Here is a 23,543-nt window from a genome sequence, read left to right as displayed (position 1 = left end):
TATTCTGTTTATTAAAAAAAAAATTTTTGCTCATCCCTAACTGCCCTTTGAGTGGCTTGCTGGAGCCATTCCAGAGGGCAGTTAAGAGTCAACCGCGTTACTGAGAGTCTGGAATCGTGTGTTGGCCAGACCAGGTGACGATGGCAGATTTCATTCTCTGAAAAGGACATTAGTGAACCAGTTGGGTTTGTACAACAATCACCATTGGCAAGCTTTTTATTTATTGAATTCAGATTTCACAAACTACCATGGTGGGATTCGAATATATGTTTTCCACAGCATTGCTTCACCTGTACTCTGGGCAGGAAACTTTTTTTAAAAATTAAAATTGGAATACCTACATTGTGGAAACAGGCCCTTTGGCCCAACAAGTCCACACCGCTCCTCCAAAGCACCCAGACCCATTACCCTACATTTCCCCTGACTAATGCACCTAACCAACACATCCCTGAACACTATGGGCAATTTAGCATGGTCAATTCACCTAACCTGCACATCTTTGGACTATGGCAGGAGACTGGAGCACCTGGAGGAAACCCACAGACATGGGGAGAATGTGCAAACTCCACACAGACAGTTGCCTGAGGTTGGAATTGAACCCAGGTTGCTAGTACTGTGAGGCAGCAGTGTGAGACCACTGTGGCACCCCCTATTGAAAGTTTTTAAACCTCTGGGATGTTTAATGTGTATATGGGTGGGTCAGCTCTTCCAATCAGTCCTAAAGTTTTAGAATCAAAGAAACCCTACAGTGTGGAAGCAGGCCATTCAACCCATTGGGTCCACCCCAACTGTCCAAAGAGCATCCCACACAGAACCAGACTGCCTCACCCCTCCCTATCCCTGTATTTCCGATGGCCAGTCCACCTGACTTGCACGTTCTTGGATTGTGGGAGGAAACCCATGCAGACTGGAGAGAATATCCAAACTCCACAGAGTCAGTTGCCTGTTGAGGGTGGAATTAAACCAAGGACCTTGGCACTGTGAGGTAGCATTGCTAACCACTGAGCCACCGTGCCAGTCAGTCAGCCAGTCCACATTCACTGCTGTATAAATGCAAGTCTTTCTTTATCAATGCCAAGGGATGTTTTAGAGGATCCAGCCTGTTTCCCTTCAAAGACGCTGCCTCCCCTGCTGAGTAACTGCAGCATCTTCTGCATTGTCCTATGAATTTTGTATTAATAATGTTTATTATTAGTGTAGATACTCACACATAAATTTATTTTTATGACCAGACTGGTTTGACTTACCCCCAAACTCCCAAAGCAATTAATCCTAGAGATTATCTGCCTTAATTCTGCCACCATTTTAGCTTTAGCTCAGTAGCTACCATTCATGGGTTTGAGCGCTAACATCAAAGCTGCTATTCCAGTGCAGGTACCGAGCGAGTGCTGTACTGTCGGAACTGTTGTCTTGTGGATGGGATGTCAGATCAAGGTCTCTTCCACCCTTTTGAATAAATATCAATTATCCTTTGACACTATTTTTTAAAAAAAGAGTTGGAGAGTTGAATTGAAAGCCAGCCTCAAAATATCATGCATTTGTATAAACAAAACTCACGTGATTCACTGATGACCTTTAGGGAGGAAAATCTGCTGTCCCTACCCAGTCTGGCCTACATGTGACTCCAGACCCATAAAAATGTGTTTGGCTCTCTGGGCCATTTCAGAATGCAGCTAAGAATCAATTGGTTCAAGGGCAATTTAGAGATTCTCAATTATGAGGAGCAAACGCTAACCTTTCCAAACCCACAACCCATGAAAATAATAAAACAAAATACTCTGGAATATCTATTTCTTAATCAAATCACGAAAAAAACTGATTGGATAATTGCTGTTACTGGGACTTGCTCTGCATATGTTGGTTTCACTATTTCCTCCATGACAATTCTGACTGCACTTTGTTGTATTAAAAAGGACTCGATGAGCTCATTAGGCAGTCAAGTGGCCAAGAAAGGTGCTGTATAAATGCAAGTCTGTCTTAATCTCTGCCTGCAAAGGCAAGGGAGGACTCCACTTCTGAGTTGCATGTTACACTATAGCAGGTACAATAAGCGTCCACAAACATTGAAGGGTGGAGCAGGGTCGAGGGGCCGAATGGCCTAGAATCTCCAACTCCATCACTGTCAGAAAATTGTCACTCTCTATTGAAGATGTAGAAAAGGAGAATTTTTTTTACCAAAAATGACTGTAGGTGCATAGAATTTGCTTGCAGCACCTTTTCAGGCAGGTGAATGTTTTTGAGGCTGACGTAAATATTTCTCGTCCAGCAAAGGGGTGAAAGGGTATCGAGTCAAGGCAGCAACCCAATCACCCATAATCTTGTCGAATGGCAGGACAAGCTTGTGGAGTTGCAAAGTCTACTCTTGCACCTAATTTGCATGCATTCCTGAAGAAGGGCTCCTGCCCGAAACATGGACTCTGCTGCTCCATGGATGCTGCCTGACCTGCTGCACTTTTCCAGCACCACACTTCTCAACTCCATATTGGTACATACTGCAGAGGGAGCAGCTCCCTGGAGTGTGGAGTTATAGCTTTGTATAGCACAGAAACAAACCCTTTGGCTCAATTCATCCACACCAACCAGATATCCTAAACTAATCTAGTTCCATTTTCCTGCATTTGACTCATAACTCTCCAAACCCTTCCTATTCGTTTACCCATTTAGATGCCTTTTAAATGTTGCAATTGTACCAGCCTCCACCACTTCCTCTGGCAGCTCATTCCATACATGCACCACCCTCAAGTAGGTTTCTGACCACACAGTTCCTCTAATGATTCCATGACCTGCCACATGTGCGGTGCTCAAACACACCATTATTTTTAGCTTGTTCTTCGATGCTTCAAGCCAAAAAGTGTGGCACTGGAAAAGCACAGCAGGTCAGACAGCATCCGAGGTACAGGAGAATCGACATTTCGGGCATCAGCCCTTCATCCTGATGCCTGAAAAATTGACTTTCCTTCTCCTCAGATGCGGCCTGACCTGCTGTGCTTTTCCAGCGCCACACTTTTCGACTTTGATCTCCAGCATCTGCAGTCCTCACTTTCTCCTTTGAAGCTTCAACTTGAGCTCATGTTATTTTGTGTCAGCGGAGGTCTGCTGTTGCCTTGCAGTCTCTCCAGGGGAAGGAGGGAGGGTGTAGCCAATGTCTCCGCCTCCTTCTTTCTTTTCCCTCTTTGAAAACGGAAATAATAACTGATGTTTTAAATGGTTGTTTCTTGAGCAGCCTCAAGCAGGAGATCTCCAAGTTAGCATGAGACGTCAGGAAGAAGCTGTTGCACATGAGAAACCCATCAAGGCTTCCAAACTTCTGGAGACGCAGGACCATTTGCAAAGCGCTGAGGTAAGCATTCTGGCTCCTAGTGTCTCATTTCAGAGCAGACTGTGAGGCTTGTCCACTGCCAGCGGAATACACTTCAATCCTGCAGGAAAATCGACCGGGAGTGGTGCTGGTATGGTGTGGTTTGTTGGCAGGCCAAAGGGGAAAGAGTTCAGGGAGGGAAGCACTTTGAGGTTTTTTTTTGGTTTTCTTTCTCTGTGTAGATGCTGTGCAAGTCAGACCGGACCTTGTCGAATCTAAACATTCTCTTCATTGCCATGGGGATGGAAAACTTAAGTAGCTTCTTGTTTGCGTTAGTTCAAAACTTTACAGGCCTCAATCTTTGGGAATGAACTGGAGTGAGTTTATCCAGGGAGATCTTGCAGTGGTTTTGGTGCTTGTAGGCAGAACCCAGTGATTGATTGCCTCAATAGATTCCTGTGCCATAACAGGAGATGAGGTGAATAAACCCAAGCTAACATGATTGTTACCAATATGCTAACGCACTTTGTTGTCATGACTTGGAGGTGCCGGTGTTGGACCGGGGTGGACAAAGCTAAAAATCTCACAACGCCAGGTTACAGTCCAACAGGTTTAATTGGAAGTACTAGCTTTCGGAGCGCTGCTTCCTCATCAGGTAGTTGTGAGACAGCACCATAACCATTCACTCAAATGTTCACTTAAAAAAAAATTGTCAACTGCGATTAAAGCATCCAACTATTAGGACTCAACAATATGTGTTTTCTGGAATACACAAGCTTAGGAATGAGCTGGTAAAAGGTGGGATTGACCAAAAGACTTAATTTTGATCTCAAGACAACTAACTGGTTCTTAAACTGGGCGGCACGGTGGCACAGTGGTTAGCACTGCTGCCTCACAGCGCTAGAGACCCGGGTTCAATTCCCGCCTCAGGCGACTCTCTGTGTGGAGTTTGCACATTCTCCCCGTGTCTGCGTGGGTTTCCTCCGGGTGCTCCGGTTTCCTCCCACACTCCAAAAATGTGCAGGTCAGGTGAATTGGCCATGCTAAATTGCCCGTAGTGTTAGGTAAGGGGTAGATATAGGGGTATGGGTGGGTTGCGCTTCGGCGAGGCGGTGTGGACTTGTTGGGCTGAAGGGCCTGTTTCCACACAGTAAGTAATCTAATCTAATCTAATCTAAAGGAAACCAACGGATGTAACATATTTAGATTTTTAGAATGTTTTTGATAAGGCACCACATTAGGCCACTTGTCAAAAAAGAGCCCTTGGTATTGGAGATAGTACATTAGCATGGATGGAGGATTGGCTGGCTAATAAAAGAAAGAGTTGGGATAATGGGGTTAGTTTCAGGATGGTAACCTCTAACAAATAGAGTGCCGTTGGGATCAGTGTTGGTGCCACAATTATTTACAATATATATTAATAACTTGGATGAGGAAAGTATTATAACCAAGATGGAGTTGACACAAAACTAGTTGGAAAGACAAGTGGTAAGGAAGACAGAGTGTCTACAGAGGGATATAGACAGGTTAAGCCAATGGGCAACATTTTGGCAGGTGGAATGTAATGTGGGGAAATGGGAGGTTCTACAGGAATAGTGCCAGAAGACTGGAGGATAGCAAATGTGGTCCCCCTGTTCAAGAAGGGGAGTAGAGACCATCCTGGTAATTACAGACCAGTGAGCCTTACTTCAGTTTGTTGGTAAAGTGTTGGAAAAGGTTATAAGAGATAGGATTTATAATCATCTAGAAAATAATAATTTGATTAGGGATAGTCAGTACGGTTTTGTGAAGGGTAGGTCGTGCCTCACAAACCTTATTGAGTTCTTTTGTGAAGGTGACCAAATAGGTAGATGAGAGTAAACCAGTTGATGTGGTGTTTGTGGATTTCAGCAAGGCGTTTGATAAGATTCCCCACAGTAGGCTATTGCACAAAATGCGGAGGAACGGGTTTGTGGGAGATATAGCAGTTTGGATCTATAATTGTCTTCTTTCAGCAAGCCAGAGTGGTGGTCGATGGGAAATGTTCATCCTGGAGTCCAGCTTCTAGTGGTGTACCGCAAGGGTCGGTGTTCGTCATTTTTATAAACGACCTGGATGAGGGCGTAGAAGGCTGGGTTAGTAAATTTGCAAACGACACTAAGGTTGGTGGAGTTATGGATAGTGACAAAGGATGTTGTAGGTTACAGAGAGACATAGATAAGCTGCAGAGCTGGGCTGAGAGGTGGCAAATGGAGTTTAATGCGGACAAGTGTGAGGTGATTCATTTTGGTCGGAGTAACCAGAATGCAAAGTACTGGGCTAATGGTAAGATTCTTGGCAGTGTAGATGAGCAGAGAGATCTCTGTGTCCAGGTGCACAGATCCTTGAAAGTTGCCATCCAGGTTGACAGGGTTGTTAAGGAGGCATACAGTGTTTTAGCTTTTATTAATAGAGGGATTGAGTTCCAGAACCATGAGGTTATGCTGCAGCTGTACAAAACTCTGGTGCAGCCGCACTTGGACTATTGTGTATAGTTCTGGTCACCGCATTAAAAGAAGGATGTGGAAGCTTTGGAAAGGGTACAGAGGAAATTTACTAGGATGTTGCCTGGTATGGAGGGAAGGTCTTACAAGGAAAGGCTGAGGGACTTGAGGCTGTTTTCATTGGAGAGAAGAAGGTTGAGAGGTGACTTAATAGAGATATATAAGATAATCAGAGGGTTAGGTAGGATGGACAGGGAGAGCCTTTTTCCAAGTATGGGGACGGTGAGCACGAGGGGTCATAGCTTTAAATTGAGGGGTGATAGATATAGGACAGATGGCAGAGGTAGTTTCTTTACTCAGAGAGTAGTAAGGGTATGGAATGCTTCACCTGCAACGGTAGTAGATTGGCTAACTTTAAGTAGATTTAAGTCGTCATTGGACAAGCAAATGGCCGTTCATGGAATAGTGTAGATTTTCAAAGTTTGTGAGAAGATTTGTAGCTCGGGTGCTCGTTGTTGTGGTTCTGTTCGCCAAGCTGGGAATTTGTGTTGCAGACGTTTCATCCCCTGTCTAGGTGGCATCCTCAGTGCTTGGGAGCCTCCTGTGAAGCGCTTCTGTGATGTTTCCTCCGGCATTTATAGTGATTTGTATCTGCTGCTTCCGGCAGAAATACACAGAAATAGAGAACACACACTGGATCATCAACGCCACACTCACAGGAATCCGATTCACTAGAGAGGAAGAAAAGGACAACCAACTCCCATTCCTAGACGTGATGGTACAGAGAACACCTAACGGAGAATTCACCACAAAGGTTTACAGGAAAGCCACACACACAGACCGAGTCCTGAACTACGAAAGCAACCACCTCAACACACACAAAAGAAGTTGCATCAAGACACTATTCAACAGGGCCACAACATACTGCAATACACCAGAACTGCAAAAAGAGGAAGAACACCTATACAATGTATTCGCCAAAAGCGGATACCCGCGCAATTTCATCAACAGATGCCTAAGAGAAAGACAACGGAATGAGGACATACCACAACCCAAAGGACTAGCCACACTACCATACATCAGGAGCATTTCTGAACTGACAGCCAGACTACTGCGACTACTAGGACTCATAACAGCACACAAACCACGCTCAGACAACAACTCACCAGAACGAAGGACCCGATAACCAGCATGAGCAAAACCAACATAGTGTACAAAATCCCATGCAAGGACTGCATAAAACACTATATAGGACAAACCGGAAGACAGCTAACGATCTGCATCCATGAACACCAACTAGCCACGAAACGACACGACCAGCTATCCTTAGTAGCCACACACTCAGATGACAAGCAACATGAGTTCGATTGGGACAACACTACTATTATAGGACAAGCCAAACAGAGAACATCCAGGGAATTCCTAGAGGCATGGTATTCATCCAATGATTCAATCAATAAGCACATCGACCTTTACCCAATACACCGGCCACTGAAGCGGACAGCTGGAACTGACAACTGGAAGCGGCAGATTCAAACCACTACAAATGCCGGAGGAAAGATCACAGAAGCGCTTCACAGGAGGCTCCCAAGCACTGAGGATGTCACCTAGACAGGGGATGAAACATCTGCAACACAAGTTCCCAGCTCGGTGAACAGAACCACAACAATAGTGTAGGTTAGATGGGCTTCAAATTGGTTTGACAGGTCGGCACAACATCGAGGGTCGAAGGACCTGTACTGCACTTTAATGTTCTATGTTCTATTTTATGCCCATTGGCAGGAAGAATAGAAGAGCTGACTATTATTTAAATGGAGAAAGATGCAGTACAGAAGAATTTCGGGCCCTTGTGCTTAAAAAGTTAGCGTACAAGTTTAGCAGGTAATGGGGAAGACAAATGGAGTGTTGGCTCAAAGAAAATGGGAGGTATTTCAAGGTAGGGAAGTCTTGCCAAAACTATATCAGACATCAGTCAAATTGCACCAAGAATTGAGGAATTTGTTTGGGCCCCTTAGCTAATGAAAGATATATTGGCATTGGGGGCAGTCCAGAGAAGATTCACGAGGCTAATCCTGGATATGGAGGTATTTTCTCATGAGGAGAGGTTGAGTGGGTTGGGCGTGTTCTCACTGGAGTTTGAAGAGAGCCAACTTTATTGAAAGACAGGACATTTGACAGAGTAGATGATGTGAGTTCTTCCACTGTGATAGAAGTTTAGACCACACAGCATAATCTCAGCATGAAGGTAGAGATGAAGAGGAATTCCTTCTCTCTGGTGGGAGTTATTCTGGAGAATTCTTTGCCACAGAGTGTATAGAGTTTTTGTCATTACTTATATTTCATGGCTGAGCTCGATACAGATTTTCTAATCAGTGAGCGAGTCAAGAGTTATGGAGAGCCAGGTGGAAAAATGGATTAGCTATGAATGGCAGAATGGACCCAATGGGTCGAACAGCCTTCTCTGCTTCTACGGCTTCTGACCCTGTTGTCCTGTATGACTTGTCTATAATTATGAAAAAGCCAATCATTGGTGAATAGCCGATTCCCATTCATTTAAATTGTACGGATTGAACCTTGAGTGAGTGTGTTGAACTCTGTTCTTTTCCTTGTTTGGCCATTTTACAGCCTAAAGCAGGAATATCCACCAGCTGTGGGTGAAGCTGAAGATGATTGTCTTGAATGGCAGAAGAGCCATAATAGAGACATATAAGATAATCAGAGGGTTAGATAGGCTGGACAGAGAGAGCCTTTTTCCAAGTATGGGGACGGCAAACACGAGGGGACACAGCTTTAAAGTAAGGGGGGGGATCGGTATAAGACAGATGTTAGAGGTAGTTTCTTTACTCAGAGAGTAGTAAGGGTATGGAAAGTTTTGCCTGCTTTGGTAGTAGATTCGCCAAGTTTAAATGCATTTAAGTCGTCATTGGACAGGCAAATGGACATACATGGAATAGTGTAGGTGGGATGGGCTTCAGATTAGTATGACAGGGCGGTGCAACATCGAGGGCCGAAGGGCCTGTACTGCGCTGTAATGTTCTATGAGCCATGACGAGGCATTTGTCTTTCCTCACTTGAGGATCACCCACAAAATGTTCTCCTCCTACTCCTATTTCTTGTGTTCATGAGTAGAGGCTGTTCATTGAATATATTCAAGCCTGAGTTGGAGAGAATTTTAATCCACAAGATGCTAACAGAAGTTGAGAAAACAGGCAGATGGCCTTGATTTTATTGGCTGGTGGAGCAGACTTGAGGGCCCAAATGGTCTTTTTCTGCTTCTGTTGCATTCTTATTTTCTTGTAAATATGGATGATCTAGGAAGGAGATGAAACTTGGCAGTTTTTGTTTTACTGTTTGTTATTGGTAATGTTTTGCTTATTAACTGCCTGTCTCTTGATATCTTGCACAATCCTGGTGTGTGGAGTTTACACAGAAATCGGCCATTTGGCCCAGCTGATGTACCCTGGTGTTTATACTCCACACATCTCCTCCCCTTCCACTTCATCTAACTCTTATAAAAATATAATTCTATTCTCTTATTCCTGGAATACTTGGCTAGCTAACCCCTCAATGCATCCAAGCTATTTGTCTCAATGTCTCCCTGTCTCACCACTCTCTGGGTCAAGGATGTTTCTGCTGAATTCCCTCTGAGATTTATTGGTGATTATCTTGTACTTACGGCCCCTGTTTGATTTGATTCTGGGAATGTGAGCACAACTGGCTTGGCCACTGTCAATAACCCTTGAGTGGTGAGCTGGAAGGTTAAATGGCTGCAGTCCGTACGGTGTAGGAACAGCCAGAATGAAGGAATTTTGACCCGGTGACACTGAAAGAATGGTGGTGCAGTTCCAAGTGTGTGACTTGGAGGGGAATTTGTGGCTTGTGATGTTCCTGTGTATATGCTATCTTTTGTCCTTCAGGGTACAAGAGATTAGTTTGTAAGCTGTTGTTGAACGATTCCCCTCTATCCACTCTATCTTGGAACATTAATCAATACTTCACAGTCTAGGTTCGACACAGCTATGCCACTTGGAATCAACTTGCTGGGCCCCAAGATAAAATTGCAATGTGTTGATAATACCAGAGAGATCAGGACCTGCAGTGTGGACAATAGTGACTGAGAATGAAGCAACAAGATTGACTGAAATAGCTAAAGATAGAAGGCTGATCGGAATGAGTCTTTTAAACAGGAAAGGATGAAAGGGTGGAATGGAAGAAAGATTTTTCTAGCGACAAAGGGAGTGTAATGAAGGTTTCCCAGACTGATTCCTGAGATAGCAAGACTGACTTATGAAGAGAGAGTGAATCATTTTAGAACGATATTCACAGAAATTTTGAAGAATGTTGGTGGAGCTCATAGAAATCCATAAAATTCTACCCGGACTAGACAAGGGAATACAGAACCAGAGGTCACTGTCTAAGGTTACAGGTTAGGCCATTTAGGAATGAGATGAAGACAGATTCACCCAGAGAATGGTGCGCATGTGGATTTCTCTGTTACAGAAAGTGATTGAGGCAAAGCATTGTATCTTTTCAAGAAGGAGCTTGATGTAGTTCTTAGGGATCAAGAGCAAGAACAGGATGATATTGAAGGATGTAACATCCTGGGAGGGTCAAGGGACCTACTCCTCCTAAATTCGACGTTTCTATGAAAGTGGTATAACTAGTATAAATTGTGTCAGTAAACTGACCTGAAAACAGGTCGTATTTTTCACAATTATAACGAATAAGAACCAGAGATGAGGGGAGAGTGTAGTCAGAGATGCAGGATTCCTATTATTGCATTGCCAAATACAAGAACAAAATGTCAGAATTGATCGGAGATTATATTGTTACAGAATCCCTACTGTATGGCCATTTGGCCCATCGTTCCACACTGACCCTCTGAAGAGCATCCCACCCAGACCCACCCTGCATTTCCCATGGCTAACCCGCCTAGCCTGCACATCCCTGGACAATTTCCCATGACCAATCCACGTAATCTGCACATCTTTGGACTGTGGGACGAAACTCATACAGAAACGGGGAGAAATTGGAAACTCCAGACAATCACTTGAGGTGGAATCAAACTGGGTCCCTGGTGCTGTGAGGCAGCAGTGCTAATGTTGAGCCACCATGCCACCCCAATATTGTAAAGTGACAGTGATATCTGACCAAGAAGGATTAGGGATTGTGGGAATCGCTGAGCTATAGGGCTGGTGGCATCTTTCACAAATAAAATGTATGGCATACAAAACATCTGGGATTGCAGGGAGCAATGAAAGGGGAGAGATTTTGATGTTTCGTTGAATGCATTCATTGCCCATTCCTAATTACTGTTCAGAAGCTTTTTAAAGCTACATTAAACCACTGGAGTCAATGGAGTCAAACACCCACAGTGCTGTTCCAGAGACAGTTCCAGAATTTTTACCCAGGGGCAAAGAAGGATCAGTAACTGAGCTCCAATCCAGGACCATGTGAGATTTCAGGGGATTGAGCAAGTCTTGATGGTTCTATGCATTGATTGCCCATGTCTTTGAGGGTGATAGAGCTCTTTGGTTTTGGGAAATGCTGTCAAAGCATCCTTGGTGATTAGCTGCAATGTCTCTTATCAATGATCCTTTTCTAGAAAGTAGCTTGTGTCAGGTTAGTGAAGGCGTGGGGCTGTTCTGTTTGAACCAACACAGAAATGGGAATGGAGGAGGGCGGAAGTGGAATTTTCTGTTAGTGACTGGCACATTCCTAATTTCCAGGCTAGGTTGAAAAACTGCATGGGCCTGTTAGTGCTACCCTATTGATACTGATCTGAATTCTCCCTGCCTTACCAATGGACAGGGATTGTTCCTAGTGTCAGACAGAGGCAGGGGTCAGCCCTTGCCACTGCAGCCGCCTCTAATTTGATGCCAGCTAATTAGCTTGCTCATTGAAAACTGCAACAGGTGTCACACACAAACACAGAACTAGCACTGAGCTGAAAATGTGTTGCTGGAAAGGCGCAGCAGGTCAGGCAGCATCCAAGGAGCAGGAGAATCGACGTTTCGGGCATGAGCCCTTCTTCAGGAATGAGGAGTCTGCCTGACCTGCTGCGCTTTTCCAGCAACACATTTTTCAGATCTGATCTCCAGCATCTGCAGTCCTCACTTTCTGTTCGATGATTTTAACCTACTGCGAATCCTCTTGCAAGATGCCTTCCTTGAAGAAGCTCTCTTCTTCCCTCTACAAGGATTTCAGTGAGTCCCTCTCTCACTGCACACCCCAGGTCCTCATTCCTGAGGAAGGGCTCATGCCCGAAACATTGATTCTCCTTCTCCTTGGATGCTGCCTGACCTGCTGCGCTTTTCCAGCAACACATTTTTCAGCTCTGATCTCCAGCATCTGCAGTCCTCACTTTCTCCCCACAGAACTAGCACCCTAAGATGCACCCAACTTTGGGGGCTTGAATTCAGAGTGAACAGTCAGCTTTGCATGATATGCCACAGGACCCTAGCCCAAATAGTTAAGATCTTAAAGACAAATGTTGGCGGTTGGATTCACTCAATTGGCTGCATCAGCAACACCAACACCATGGGTTCAATTGTGACACCGGCTGAGGTCACCTTGAAGGCCCTGCTTTCTCAGCTTTGCCTGAGGTGTGGTGATCCTCAGGTCAGTCTCACCACCAGTTAAGAGAGTTAAAAATCACACAACATCAGGTTAAAGTCCAACAGGTTTAATTGGAAGCACACTAGCTTTTGGAGCAACGCTCCTTCATCAGCTCCGAAAGCTAGTGTGCTTCCAATTAAACCTGTTGGCCTATAACCTGGTGTTGGGTGATTTTTAACTTTGTACACCCCAATCCAACACCGGTATCTCCAAAACATGGCCAGTTAAGAGAGTGTGACTTTAAATGTAAATGTAATATCAAACAAGTCTTGTCTTTGTCTATGGAAACATAAAATGCACAGAAAATAGTGCACAACTAAAATATTGAATGTCGCATTCTTTGGGTCCATTTCTGAAATTATGCTTACCTTGAATTTTGGTTGATTGGAACACTTGATTGGCTCTGACCCAGTCACTTGTACACATGTCCTGCAGACCTGTGGGAATCTCATTGTGGCTACAACACAACTGTGCTGTGAGAGCTCCCTCTGGTGGACTGGAGCCCATTTCTTCAACTATAGAGACTGTTTATCATGCAGTCATTTATAACTGGGATCCATGTGGAAAAGTAATTGGCATGTTGACTCCCCCGCCCCCCCCCCCACCACTGTCTCACTTTTTCAGAGATACAGTCAAAAACTTGATTGATTTTAGAGTGAGATGACAATTTGAAGATAATTGACTGAGTACCAGCTCTCATGAAGAACAAAGAAAATTCACAGCCCAGGAACAGGCCCTTTTGCCATGCCAAGTCTAAGCCGATCCAAACCCACTGTCTAAATCTATCGCCCAACTCCTAAGCATCTGTATCCCTTTGCTCCCCACTTCCTCATGCATCTGTGTAGAAGCACCTTAAATTAATTTGCTGTGCCTGCCTCCACGACCTCTGCTGGCAACATTTTTCGGGCAAAAGCTGAAACGTCGATTTTCCTGCTCCTCGGATGCTGCCTGACCTGCTGTGCTTTTCCAGCACCACTCTAATGTAGACTCTGATTTCCAGCATCTGCATTCCTCACTTTTGCTTGACACGTTTCAGGCACCTACCAACCTCTGTGTAAAGTACTTGCCGCATATATCCCTCTTAAACTTTTCAACTCTCACCTTGAACGTGTGACTTCTCTCGTTATTGAATCCTTTACCCTGGGAGAAAGCTTATCTCTATCTACTCTGTCTATACCCTTCATGATTTTGTAGATCTCAACCAGGTACCCCCTCAATCTCCTTTTTTCTAATGAAAACAATCCTAACCTGCTCAACCTCTCTTCATAGCTAGCACCTTCCATACCAGGCAACATCCTCATAAACCTTCTCTGCACCCTCTCCAAAGCATCCACATCCTTTTGGTAATGAGGCAACCAGAACTGTACGCAGTATTCTAAATGTGGCTGAACCAAAGTCTTCTACAATTTTCACATCACCTGCCAGCTCTCATACTCAATACCCCACCCGATGAAGGCAAGCATACTATGTGCCTTCTTGACCACACTATCCACCTGTGCAGCAACCTTCAGGGTACAATGGACCTGAACCCCCAGATCTCTCTGCTCATCAATGTTTCCCAAGGCTGTTTATGGAAGAGTTCGCTGTAGAATTAGACTTCCCAAAATGCATCACCTCACATTTGCCTGGATTGAACTCCATCTGCCACTTCTCTGCCCAACTCTCCAGTCTATCTATATTCTCCTGCATTCTTTGACAGTCCCCTATGCTTTCTGCTTCTCCATCAATCTTCGTGCCATCTGCAAACTTGCTGATCAGACCAACAATGCCCTCTTCTAGATCACTTATATAGATTACAAACAACAGTGGCCCCAGCACTGACCCCTGTGGAACACCACTGGTCACCTTTCTCCATTTGGAGAAACTCCCTTCAACTATCACTCTGTTTCCTGTTGCTCAACGAGTTCTTCATCCATCTGGCTAGAACACCCTGCACACCATGTGACTTCACTTTCTCCATTAGTTTACCATGGGGACCCTTAACAAATGTCTTACTAGAGTCCATTAATATGGCATCTACAACCCTTCCTTCATCTATCAACTTGGTCACTCCCTCAAAGAACTCTTAGTTGGTAAGGCACAATCTCCCCCGCACAAAACCATGTTGCCTATCACTGAAAAGCCCATTCTTTTCCAAATACAACACTGATGTCAGGCTCACTGATCTGTAGTTATCTGGAATATCTCTACTACTCTTCTTGTACAATGGACAACATGAGCAACCTTCCTTCCTTATCCTTTAGTGGACCAATCCTTTCTCTGGTTACCCTCTTCTTATATAAGGATAAAAGGCCTTGGGATTTCCTTAGTTGCTTGATAAAGTTACTTCAAGACCCCTTTTAGCCCTCTTGAGTCCTCATTTAAGATTGGCCCCTACTCTCCTAATATTCCTCCAAGGCTTGTTCTATCCTTAGCTGCCTGGACCTTATATACACTTCCCTTTTCCTCTTGGCTAGTCGCACGATTTCTCTTGTCATCCACAGTTCACAAGTCTTGCCTTTCCTATCCCTTGTTTTCAAAGGGACATGCCTATCCTGCACTATCTTCAACCAATCTTTGAAAGCCTCCCACATATCAAATGTGGACTTCCCTTCAAATAGCTGTGTCCAAATCACATTTCACGGCTCCTGCCTAATTTTGATATAATTGGCCTTGGCCCAGTTTAGTACTGGTTCCTTAGGACCACTCTCATCTTTGTCTACAAGAATTCTAAAACTTAGAGAATTGTGGTCACTATTCCCAAAGAACTGGATGTAGGTTTGCTCGCTGAGCTGGAAGGTTCATTTCCAGATGTTTTATCACCCTACTAGGTAACATCTTCAGTGGGACTCCGGGCGAAGCACTGTAGATAATTCCTGCTTTCTATTTATATGTTTGGGTTTCTTTGGATTGGTGACTTCATTTCCCGTGGTGATGTCATTTCGGGTTCCTTTTCTAGGGGGTGGTAGATGGGGGTCTAACTCAGTGTGTTTGTTGATAGAGTTCTGGTTGGAATGCTGTGCGTCTAGGAATTCTCGTGCTTGTCTTTGTTTGGCTTGTCCTAGAATGGATGTGTTGTCCCAATTGAAGTGCTGTCCTTCCTCATCTGTATGTAAGGATACTAGTGAGAGAGGGTCATGTCTACATTAACTAGCCACAAGAAGACATCTCCCACCCCTTGAGAAAAAGAACAGGAAATGACATCGCCATCGGAAATGACATCACCACAGGAAATGACATCACCAATCCAAAGAAACCCAAACATATAAATAGAAAGCAGGAAATATCAATAGTGCTTCACCCGGAGGCCCTCTGAAGATGTTACCTAGTAGGGTGACGAATGTCTGGAAATGAACCTTCCAGCTTAGCGAACAAACCTACATCCAGAACCTCAACCTGAGCTACAAACCTTCTCAAAACTCCCTATTCCCAAAGAAGTCCCCCACTGCAACTTCTACCATCTGGCCTGGCTCATTCCCCAACACTAGGTCCAATATGGTCTCTTCCCTTGTTGGACTATTGCTCTAGAAAACTTTCCTGGACACTCCTTACAAATTCTGCCCCATCAACACCTCTGACACTAAGTGTATTCCCGTCAATGTTGGGAAAATTAAAATCTCCCATCACCACCATCCTGTTGCCTCTACACCTTTCCATAATCTGTTTATCTATTTGTTCTTCTACCCCACGCTCACTGTTGCGATGCCTGTAATACAGCCCACCAATGTAACTACACCCTTCTTATTTCTCAGCTCCACCCATAATGCCTCACTGCTCCAGCCTTCCATAGTGTCCTCCTTTAGCATAGCCATGGTATCATCCCTGACCAGCAATGCAACTTCCCTCCCTCCGCGCCCCCCCCACTTCACTTCCCTCTGTGTGATGTCTGAAGCACCTGTATCCTGGAACATTTAGTTGCCGATCATGCTCTTCCTTCAACCAAGACTGTGTGTGATGGCAATAGTATCATACTCCCAGGCATCAATCCAAGCCCTAAATTCATCTGCCTTATCCACTATACTCCTTTCATTAAAGTATATGCACTTCAGGCTGCAAGTTCTTTTGCGTTCATCTGCTGTCTGCCTACTCTTCCCCTTGGTAATGCTAACTTTGTGATCCTTACAGTCTCCAGTTTCCACCTCACTGTCTAGTAGTCTTTTTTTTCTGGTTGCCAACCCCCTGCCACACTAGCTTAAACCTCCCCAACAGCAGGAGCAAAAACTCCTCAAGGACATTAGTTCCAGTCTTGTTCAGGTGTAAGCCGTCCAATTTGTAATAGTCCCACCTTCCCCAATGTCCCACAAATCCGAACCCTTCCCTCCTACACCATCCCTCAAGCCACGTGTTCATCCTGCTTATTCTTTCACTTCTACCCTGGCTAGACAATAGGTGCAGGAGTAGGCCATTCTGCCCTTCGAGCCTGCACCACCATTCATTATGATCATGGCTGATCATCCTCAATCAGTATCCTGTTCCTGCCGTCTCTCCATAACTCTTGATTCCACTATCCTTGAGAGCTCTATCCAACTCTTTCTTAAACGAATCCAGAGACAGGGCCTCCACTGCCTTCTGGGGCAGAGCATTCCACACGCCCACCCAGCACATGGCACTGGTAGCAATCCTGAGCTCACTACCTTTTGAGGTCCTCCTCTTTAACTTCGCTCCTAGCTCCCTGAATTCTGCTTTCAGGACCACATCTAATTTTTTTACTTATCATTGGTGCCAATGTGTACCACAACAACTAGCTGTTAACCCTCCCCTTTCAGAATGCTCTGCAGCCAATCGGTGACATCCCTGATCCAAGCACTTGGGAGGAAACACACCATTCGTAATCGGCCACAGAACCGCCTATCTACTCCCATTACAATAGAATGCCCTGTGATTATGGCTCTATGAGTCTTTTTCCCACCCTTCTGAACAGCAGTGCCCACCACGGTGCCATGATCCTGGCAACAGCTTCCCTCCCCTGGTGAGCCATTTCCCCCAACTGTATCCAAAACGGTATACCTGTTTTGGAGGGAGCTGACCGCAGGGGACACCTGCACTGCCTTCCTACTCTTTCTCTGTCTTTTGGTCATCCATTCACTGTCTCCCTCAGCAATTCTAATCTGCTGTGTGACCAGTTCATTGAGCGTGCTATCCATGACCTCGCGGATGCTCCACAGTGAGTCCATCCGCAGTTCCAGAGCCGTCATGTGGTCAAACAAGAGCTGCAGCTGGACACACTTCTTGCAAGTGTAAGAGTCAGGAATGTCCCTGAGCTCCCACATCAGGCAAGTGGCACGTGCCACAAGTCTGAGGTCCCCTGCCATTGTAAGCCTTAGCTTTATATCAACTAACTAAAACCAAGCAATGCACTTAAATATATGAAAGATAAGGAAAAAAAAGCTTGCCTTTCAGAGTCCTTTTTCTTCTCGTTAGAGGAGGGAGGCGGGAGGGAGTACTACTACACGAGTGTGGTATCTTGGGTTTAGCCGCTGTTCAAATTTATACTAAGACCTTACCTTCCTGGCAACCTCCTTGTCTCCAACGTCACCCCTGCTCTGTCTGCCACTGCTCCCGAACAGGAAAAAGCTCTTAAATGTTCAAAACAGCCATATGCCATTGTGCAAACACAAAGGGCACTCCAATAACACAACTTGTCTTTTATCTCTGTCTGTCTGTCTGGTCTGTTATACAGTCAGAGTCATGTACAGCACCGAAGGAGTGCTGAATGTCTATTTCTTTTAAGTGCCTTAGAGTGAAGGGATGATCGTTTAGAATGGAGGAGGAATTTCTTTGGCCAGAGGGTTTTTAGTCTTTGGAACTCATTGCCGCAGAAGGGTGTGAAGGCCACGCCATTAAGCATCTTTAAGACACAGGTTCTTGATTAGGGGATCACGGCTGATGGGGAGAAGGCAAGAGAATGGGGTTTAGAAACATATCATCCCTTATCCAATGGCAGAGCAGACTTGATGGGTCAAATGGCCTATTTCTGCTCCTAAAAGACATTTGGATAAGTACATGAATAGGAAACATTTGGAGGGATATGGGTCCAGCGCAGGTAGGTGGGACTAGTTTAGTTTGGGATTATGGTTGGTATGGACTGGTTGGACTGAAGGTCTGTTTCTGTGCTGTTTGAGTCTATATGACTCTGCCTAATCAGGTGCTAAAGAGTATCAACAAAGGAGATGATGATTTGGAGATGCTGGTGTTGGACTGGGGTGCACAAAGTTAAAAATCATGCAACACCAGGTTATAGTCCAACATGTTTATTTGGAAGCACTAGCTTTCAGAGCACTGCTCCTTCAAGGACAGGTAGAGACGATGTTTCCTCATGGGGTAATCTAGAATGAGGGGTCATAGTTTTAGGATAAGGGTTAATAGATTTTAAATAGAAATGATGAGAAATTACTTTGAAAGCATTATGGATCTGCAGCACCCTGGAGTGTGGTGGATGCCAGAATATTGAGTTAATTTAAGGAGGAGATAACTTTTTAATTGTTGCAAATTAAAATTCTATGGGGAACAGGCAAAAACGTGGAGTTGAGATGAGATCAGTAATGATTGCAGAGCCGGCTTGAGGGGCTGAATTGCCTGCTCCTGCACCTAGTTCTTGTAGTCGTATGAAATTTGAATTCACTAATAACAAAACTCTGGTACGAATGGCAGTCATAAAACAACTGTCATCTGTTGTAAAATCCCATCCAGGTCACTAATGTCCTTTAGGGCAGGAAATCCAACATCCTTGCCTGGTCTGGCCTATATGTGACTCCAGACCCACAGAAGTGTGGTTAACTCTTGACTGCTTTCTGCGTATTTAGGGATGAGTAATAAAAGCTGGTCTCCCCAGTAGCTGATTGAAATTCCGTGAAGAATCTTCCCCTGCTGTGCGTAATATGGCAGTGAGGGGCGAGTGAGGGACGTGAGCGGCTATTGATTCTCGACGTAAGAGTCTCAATGGGACCAAGGGCAAGTGAATTCCACCTATTTCGTAACTCGGGACTCAAATTGGTGCTGGTACTACTCTGTAAATAGAATATGTTAAATCTCCTTGGTATCTGACACATATGTGGTACACCACGGTGGCTCAGTGGTTAGTACCACTGCCTCAAAGCACCAGGTACCCAGGTTCGATTCCTCCCTAAGGCGACTGTCTGTGTGCACACTCTCCCAGTGGCTGTGTGAGTTTCCTCCAGGTGCTCTGGTTTTCTCCACCAGTACAAAGGTGTGCAGGTTAGAATGGATTGGCTGTGCTAAATTGCCTGTAGTGGGATGTGTAGGTTAGGTGAATCCCCCTTGGTGGGGGTGGGTGGGGGGGGGGCGGGGAGATACAGAGATAGGGTAGTGGATGTGCATGATGCTCTGCAGAGGGATGGTGTGGGCTTGATGGGCCAAATGGCTTGCTTCCACGCTGAGGGATTCTGTCAGAGGGGGAATTGGTACCAATTAGCTGACTCTGATTGTGAAACATGATTAGCAACTGGGCAAACCCAAATTTATTGCTGCCATGTGCTGACTGTGTGATTTCAAAATGAGCAACATAAACTGACGGTTCCCCTTTGAATCCTTGAATTCTCTTTTGAACCCACCCTGAAGCCTCCACATCCTTCCTGTGGTGTGGCTACCAGAACTGCACACAGCGCACCAAATGCGGCCTGTCTGAAGTCTGATACTGTAGCAACGAGACTTGCCAACTTTTACACTCGATGCCCTGACTGATGAAAGCCTTCTTTCCCACCTTATCCACTTATATCACCATGGTCAGGAAGCTGTCGACCTGAATCCCTTTGTATCGGTGCTCCTAGCAGTCCTGCCATTTACAGTCTGTGCTCCTCGGAATTATTTCAGTGGACATTAGGAGATTTTTTGAAGCAACCTGTTCAGAGATGTTGTTACATTTGGAGCAAGTGGAACTTGAATGCGGGCCTCCTGGCCCAGAGGTAGGGACACTGCCACGGCAGTACAAGATGATGGGATGTGAGTCCAGTAGGATAACTACAGCATATCATTGCAACATATTCTAGTAATTGTAAACTGCTGGGGGCCAGTGCAAACTGTCACTGGATGCAGTGTTGAATGCGTGGAAATTGATGTACTGTCCCATTATTCTAAAGTTAATTCACAGAACCCTTCCTGTTGTCTGATGCTTTGTTGTGAGAGAATGAGGAAGCCTCAATTGATTGTTCTTGTATACATTGCAAAACACTCCGCAAGGTCCTGTGACTTGCATCTTGTTGACTTCAAGTTGAGGATAGTCATGTTGGCTGTGTATATTTTGTTAAAGAAAAGATTAGCCTTAAAATTAGCAACAAATATGAATTTGACCCACACCTGATGTTGCCTTTTTATCTTTTTTAACAGCTAGTAACTTGGCAACGACGTGGATATTTCTATATACCTCCATCTGTGCCAGTTGCACCACCTATTCCAAAAATAGTTATTCAGCTGCCAGATTTGGGTCCACCTGTTGAACTGGTACATCATCTTTACTCTCCGGCTAACTGCTGTTGAATAGATAAAATCTAACACTACAGCAGTCACAAGCTCTAACTCGATGGGTGTTCTAAATTTAAGATACAGGTACAGTAGAGTAATATCTGTGTGTAACTGGTCTAGTGGTCCACAAGCTTGGACTCATTGTCCAGAGAAGGTGAGTTCACCTCCCACTTTACTCCCATTAGAGTTTGCATTCAGTTAGCTTGAAAGTAAAATCTGTCAGGTTGCTGGGGAAAATCCATCACTCCTCCAGGAATCAAACTTGCCACCTTGCCTGTGACAGCACGCTTGTTTATCTCTTGTTGGCCTAGCAAGACCTTGGTTGTATCATATTGGCAGCCATCCATTTGAAAAGCAGACCCAGCACCAGGGCATCATGGGATGTACAACTAATGCTGCCCCACAGCCAAAGATTGACATCCTTCACTATTAATTTGTGATGGGCCATTTCTTTGTATTTGTGTACCTTCAGAACCTGAGGTTCATCTAATGGGATTTGATGTTCCTTATCTACAAGGTTATATTTAATGGCTTGTAACTTGGTCAGTCTTAATTAAATACTGATAATTTGGTCATCTAGTGGAGTGTTTATCCTCACAACAGGAGTCAGGTCTTCCCTTCCCCTCCCTATACAAATAAGACTTGAATCTTCTTGCACCATGGAAACTTGCAGTTGCCAAAATGTGTGTGTAGGCATACGCATGCACGTTTGTGTTTGTATGTGCCTGAAGGAGATAGAGATGCCACTAATTATCTATTAACCAACAAGGGAGTCCCCTGCTCTTTTCCTGTACCTAGTAAATTCTATTTATTACTGTGAGAGTTGTGAAGGTTGCCTCTTGCACCCCAAACTGTCCACCTGGCCCAGCCCGCCCCTCCCACTTCAGCAAGGAAAGGACCTAGAAAGCATTCAAGACTACTGAATGACAATTTGGGTATGACACCCCTACAATAGACTACACTGCTGGGGACAAAGTTACAGGTTGATCAACCATCACCATGCTAACCGCGCCCCCCCCCAGCCATCAGATGTTGCTACAGAAAGGTGCAGCACAACCTTTATCACTGAGCAAGGTTCAGCCATTTGAACAAAGACCCAGTGATTACAGAAGGTTATCAAAAAAATCTAATCTATTAATACAAGTGTAGGAGATCTTTTCTCTTGAATTTTGTGAAGAAACTGGCTGGAGGAGCACGTATCGAGAAATAAACCATCATTTCATTGCAGGGTAGCTGACTTTAGCATTGGCTGTAATACATGGTGTGTAAGAGTCATGTTTTCCTCTTAAATAGTTCAAGATGGATGTAAACTGTGAAAGCACCAGTGGGTCATTGTTCATGCTTATTGTTTCAACCTAAAATAGAAATAACCAGGGAACGGCACTTTTTTCATCTTTTTAAGACTTTTTGCACAAAATATCCACTTTGTTCTACAGGTTGGGAAAAAATGGGAGTGTAGAATTCTATTCCAGGTTAGACTGAGTGTTTGTGAGCATATTGAATTCCAAGCTCACGATGTATAAGCCACCACTGTTGGAAGTGAGGTTTGTTACACAGTGTTTTGAAGAATGAGGATAGTATATATTGCTAAATACCATAGTGTAATGAGACAAAGGTTTACAAACAATGGGCAACTTGAGAGAGGAGGAGAGTGACTTGCACATTGCTTCTCCAAGTTATTACATCTACTGCAACTCCAGATTGTCCAGTTTAGCCTTGCAGCTAAATTCCCCCAGCCCTGGCCTGACTGCGTTCTGCCAAGTGTGGAAAAGATGAAACAGGATTTGTCTTGCTACACCTTCCTTCACCTCTGTTCCACTTAGTCTTTCACTCGATAGCTGAAGACCTTATGATCTTCAGTTCTATAGGGCTGTGGTAGTAGAGAGTATTTGAGGAGGTGTGGTGTTATTAGGGTCGCCTTACTACAACCAAGAGAATTTATTTGGCTACATTCTCCACTCTTGCATAAGGGCCTTGCTGTGGCTTGCATCAGTACTGGGGTAGTTGAGGAACGTAGATACTTAGGATTACTTGTTGAAAGATCCATCTCTTCCATTAGCCAACTGATGTGCCTTTGACTGTCGATGGGTTCGCAGTCAGCAAAGCAGCAGCTGAGGGGCTCGAGTCAAGAAGCTGGATGCCCTGGGGGCCATATTGTTGCTGGTTCTTTCTAGACTGGAGGATGAATAGGATCACTGGTCCACTTTGATTCTACACATTGTAATTTGCTTCCTTATGGCTGGAGTATTCAGCAGGTAGGTGCAGATTTCCCACTTTAATGGACTTCTGGCAGCCAGTAATTGCTCAGCAATACATGTCGCAGAGATATCATCCAATCTCTTCCCTGGGGAAGGTGCAGCTCCTGAGTAGTACAGAGCCAGGGCAGTTGTTTGTAATGCTTTCAGGTCAACTCCCCAGTTAGGCCTATTTCTGGCTGTCTCCTTTTTGCTTTTGCTTTGGAATAATCTTCGAAGCTTAAGAGTATGATCTTGCATTGTTCTGGGCTACACTGGCTTAAATTGGTGAGTCAGTATTCTCCCAACCCAATCCATTTAACATTTGCATCTCTGTTCCAAAGTTGTAAAGAGTTGATCTGCAGCTTTTCATTATTAATGAAATATCACGATTAAACACAGAAAATGGTAGAAATACTCAGCAGGTCTGGCAGCATTCTTAGAGAGTGAAGCAGTGTTCAGGCTGTGCAAACA

General features: G+C 44.6%; 1 protein-coding gene across 4 annotated transcripts in view; it reads left to right on the top strand.

The window, feature by feature from the left end:
• The window catches only part of gyg2 (glycogenin 2), a 72,559-nt gene that overhangs the window by 23,499 nt on the left and 25,517 nt on the right, over positions 1-23,543 (top strand). For 3 of the 4 annotated variants that reach the window (XM_072576899.1, XM_072576898.1, XM_072576897.1), the window contains exon 7: positions 3,224-3,340. In XM_072576899.1, coding sequence (XP_072433000.1) covers positions 3,224-3,340 — 117 coding nt within the window. Of the gene's footprint in view, positions 1-3,223; positions 3,341-20,700; positions 20,815-23,543 lie in introns of all 4 variants that reach the window. The other variant, XM_072576896.1, reaches the window with a different exon arrangement.

This window comes from Chiloscyllium punctatum, chromosome 9, assembly GCF_047496795.1.
Source record: "Chiloscyllium punctatum isolate Juve2018m chromosome 9, sChiPun1.3, whole genome shotgun sequence".
NCBI lineage: Eukaryota > Metazoa > Chordata > Chondrichthyes > Orectolobiformes > Hemiscylliidae > Chiloscyllium > Chiloscyllium punctatum.
This window is presented reverse-complemented; position numbering and strand designations above follow the sequence as displayed.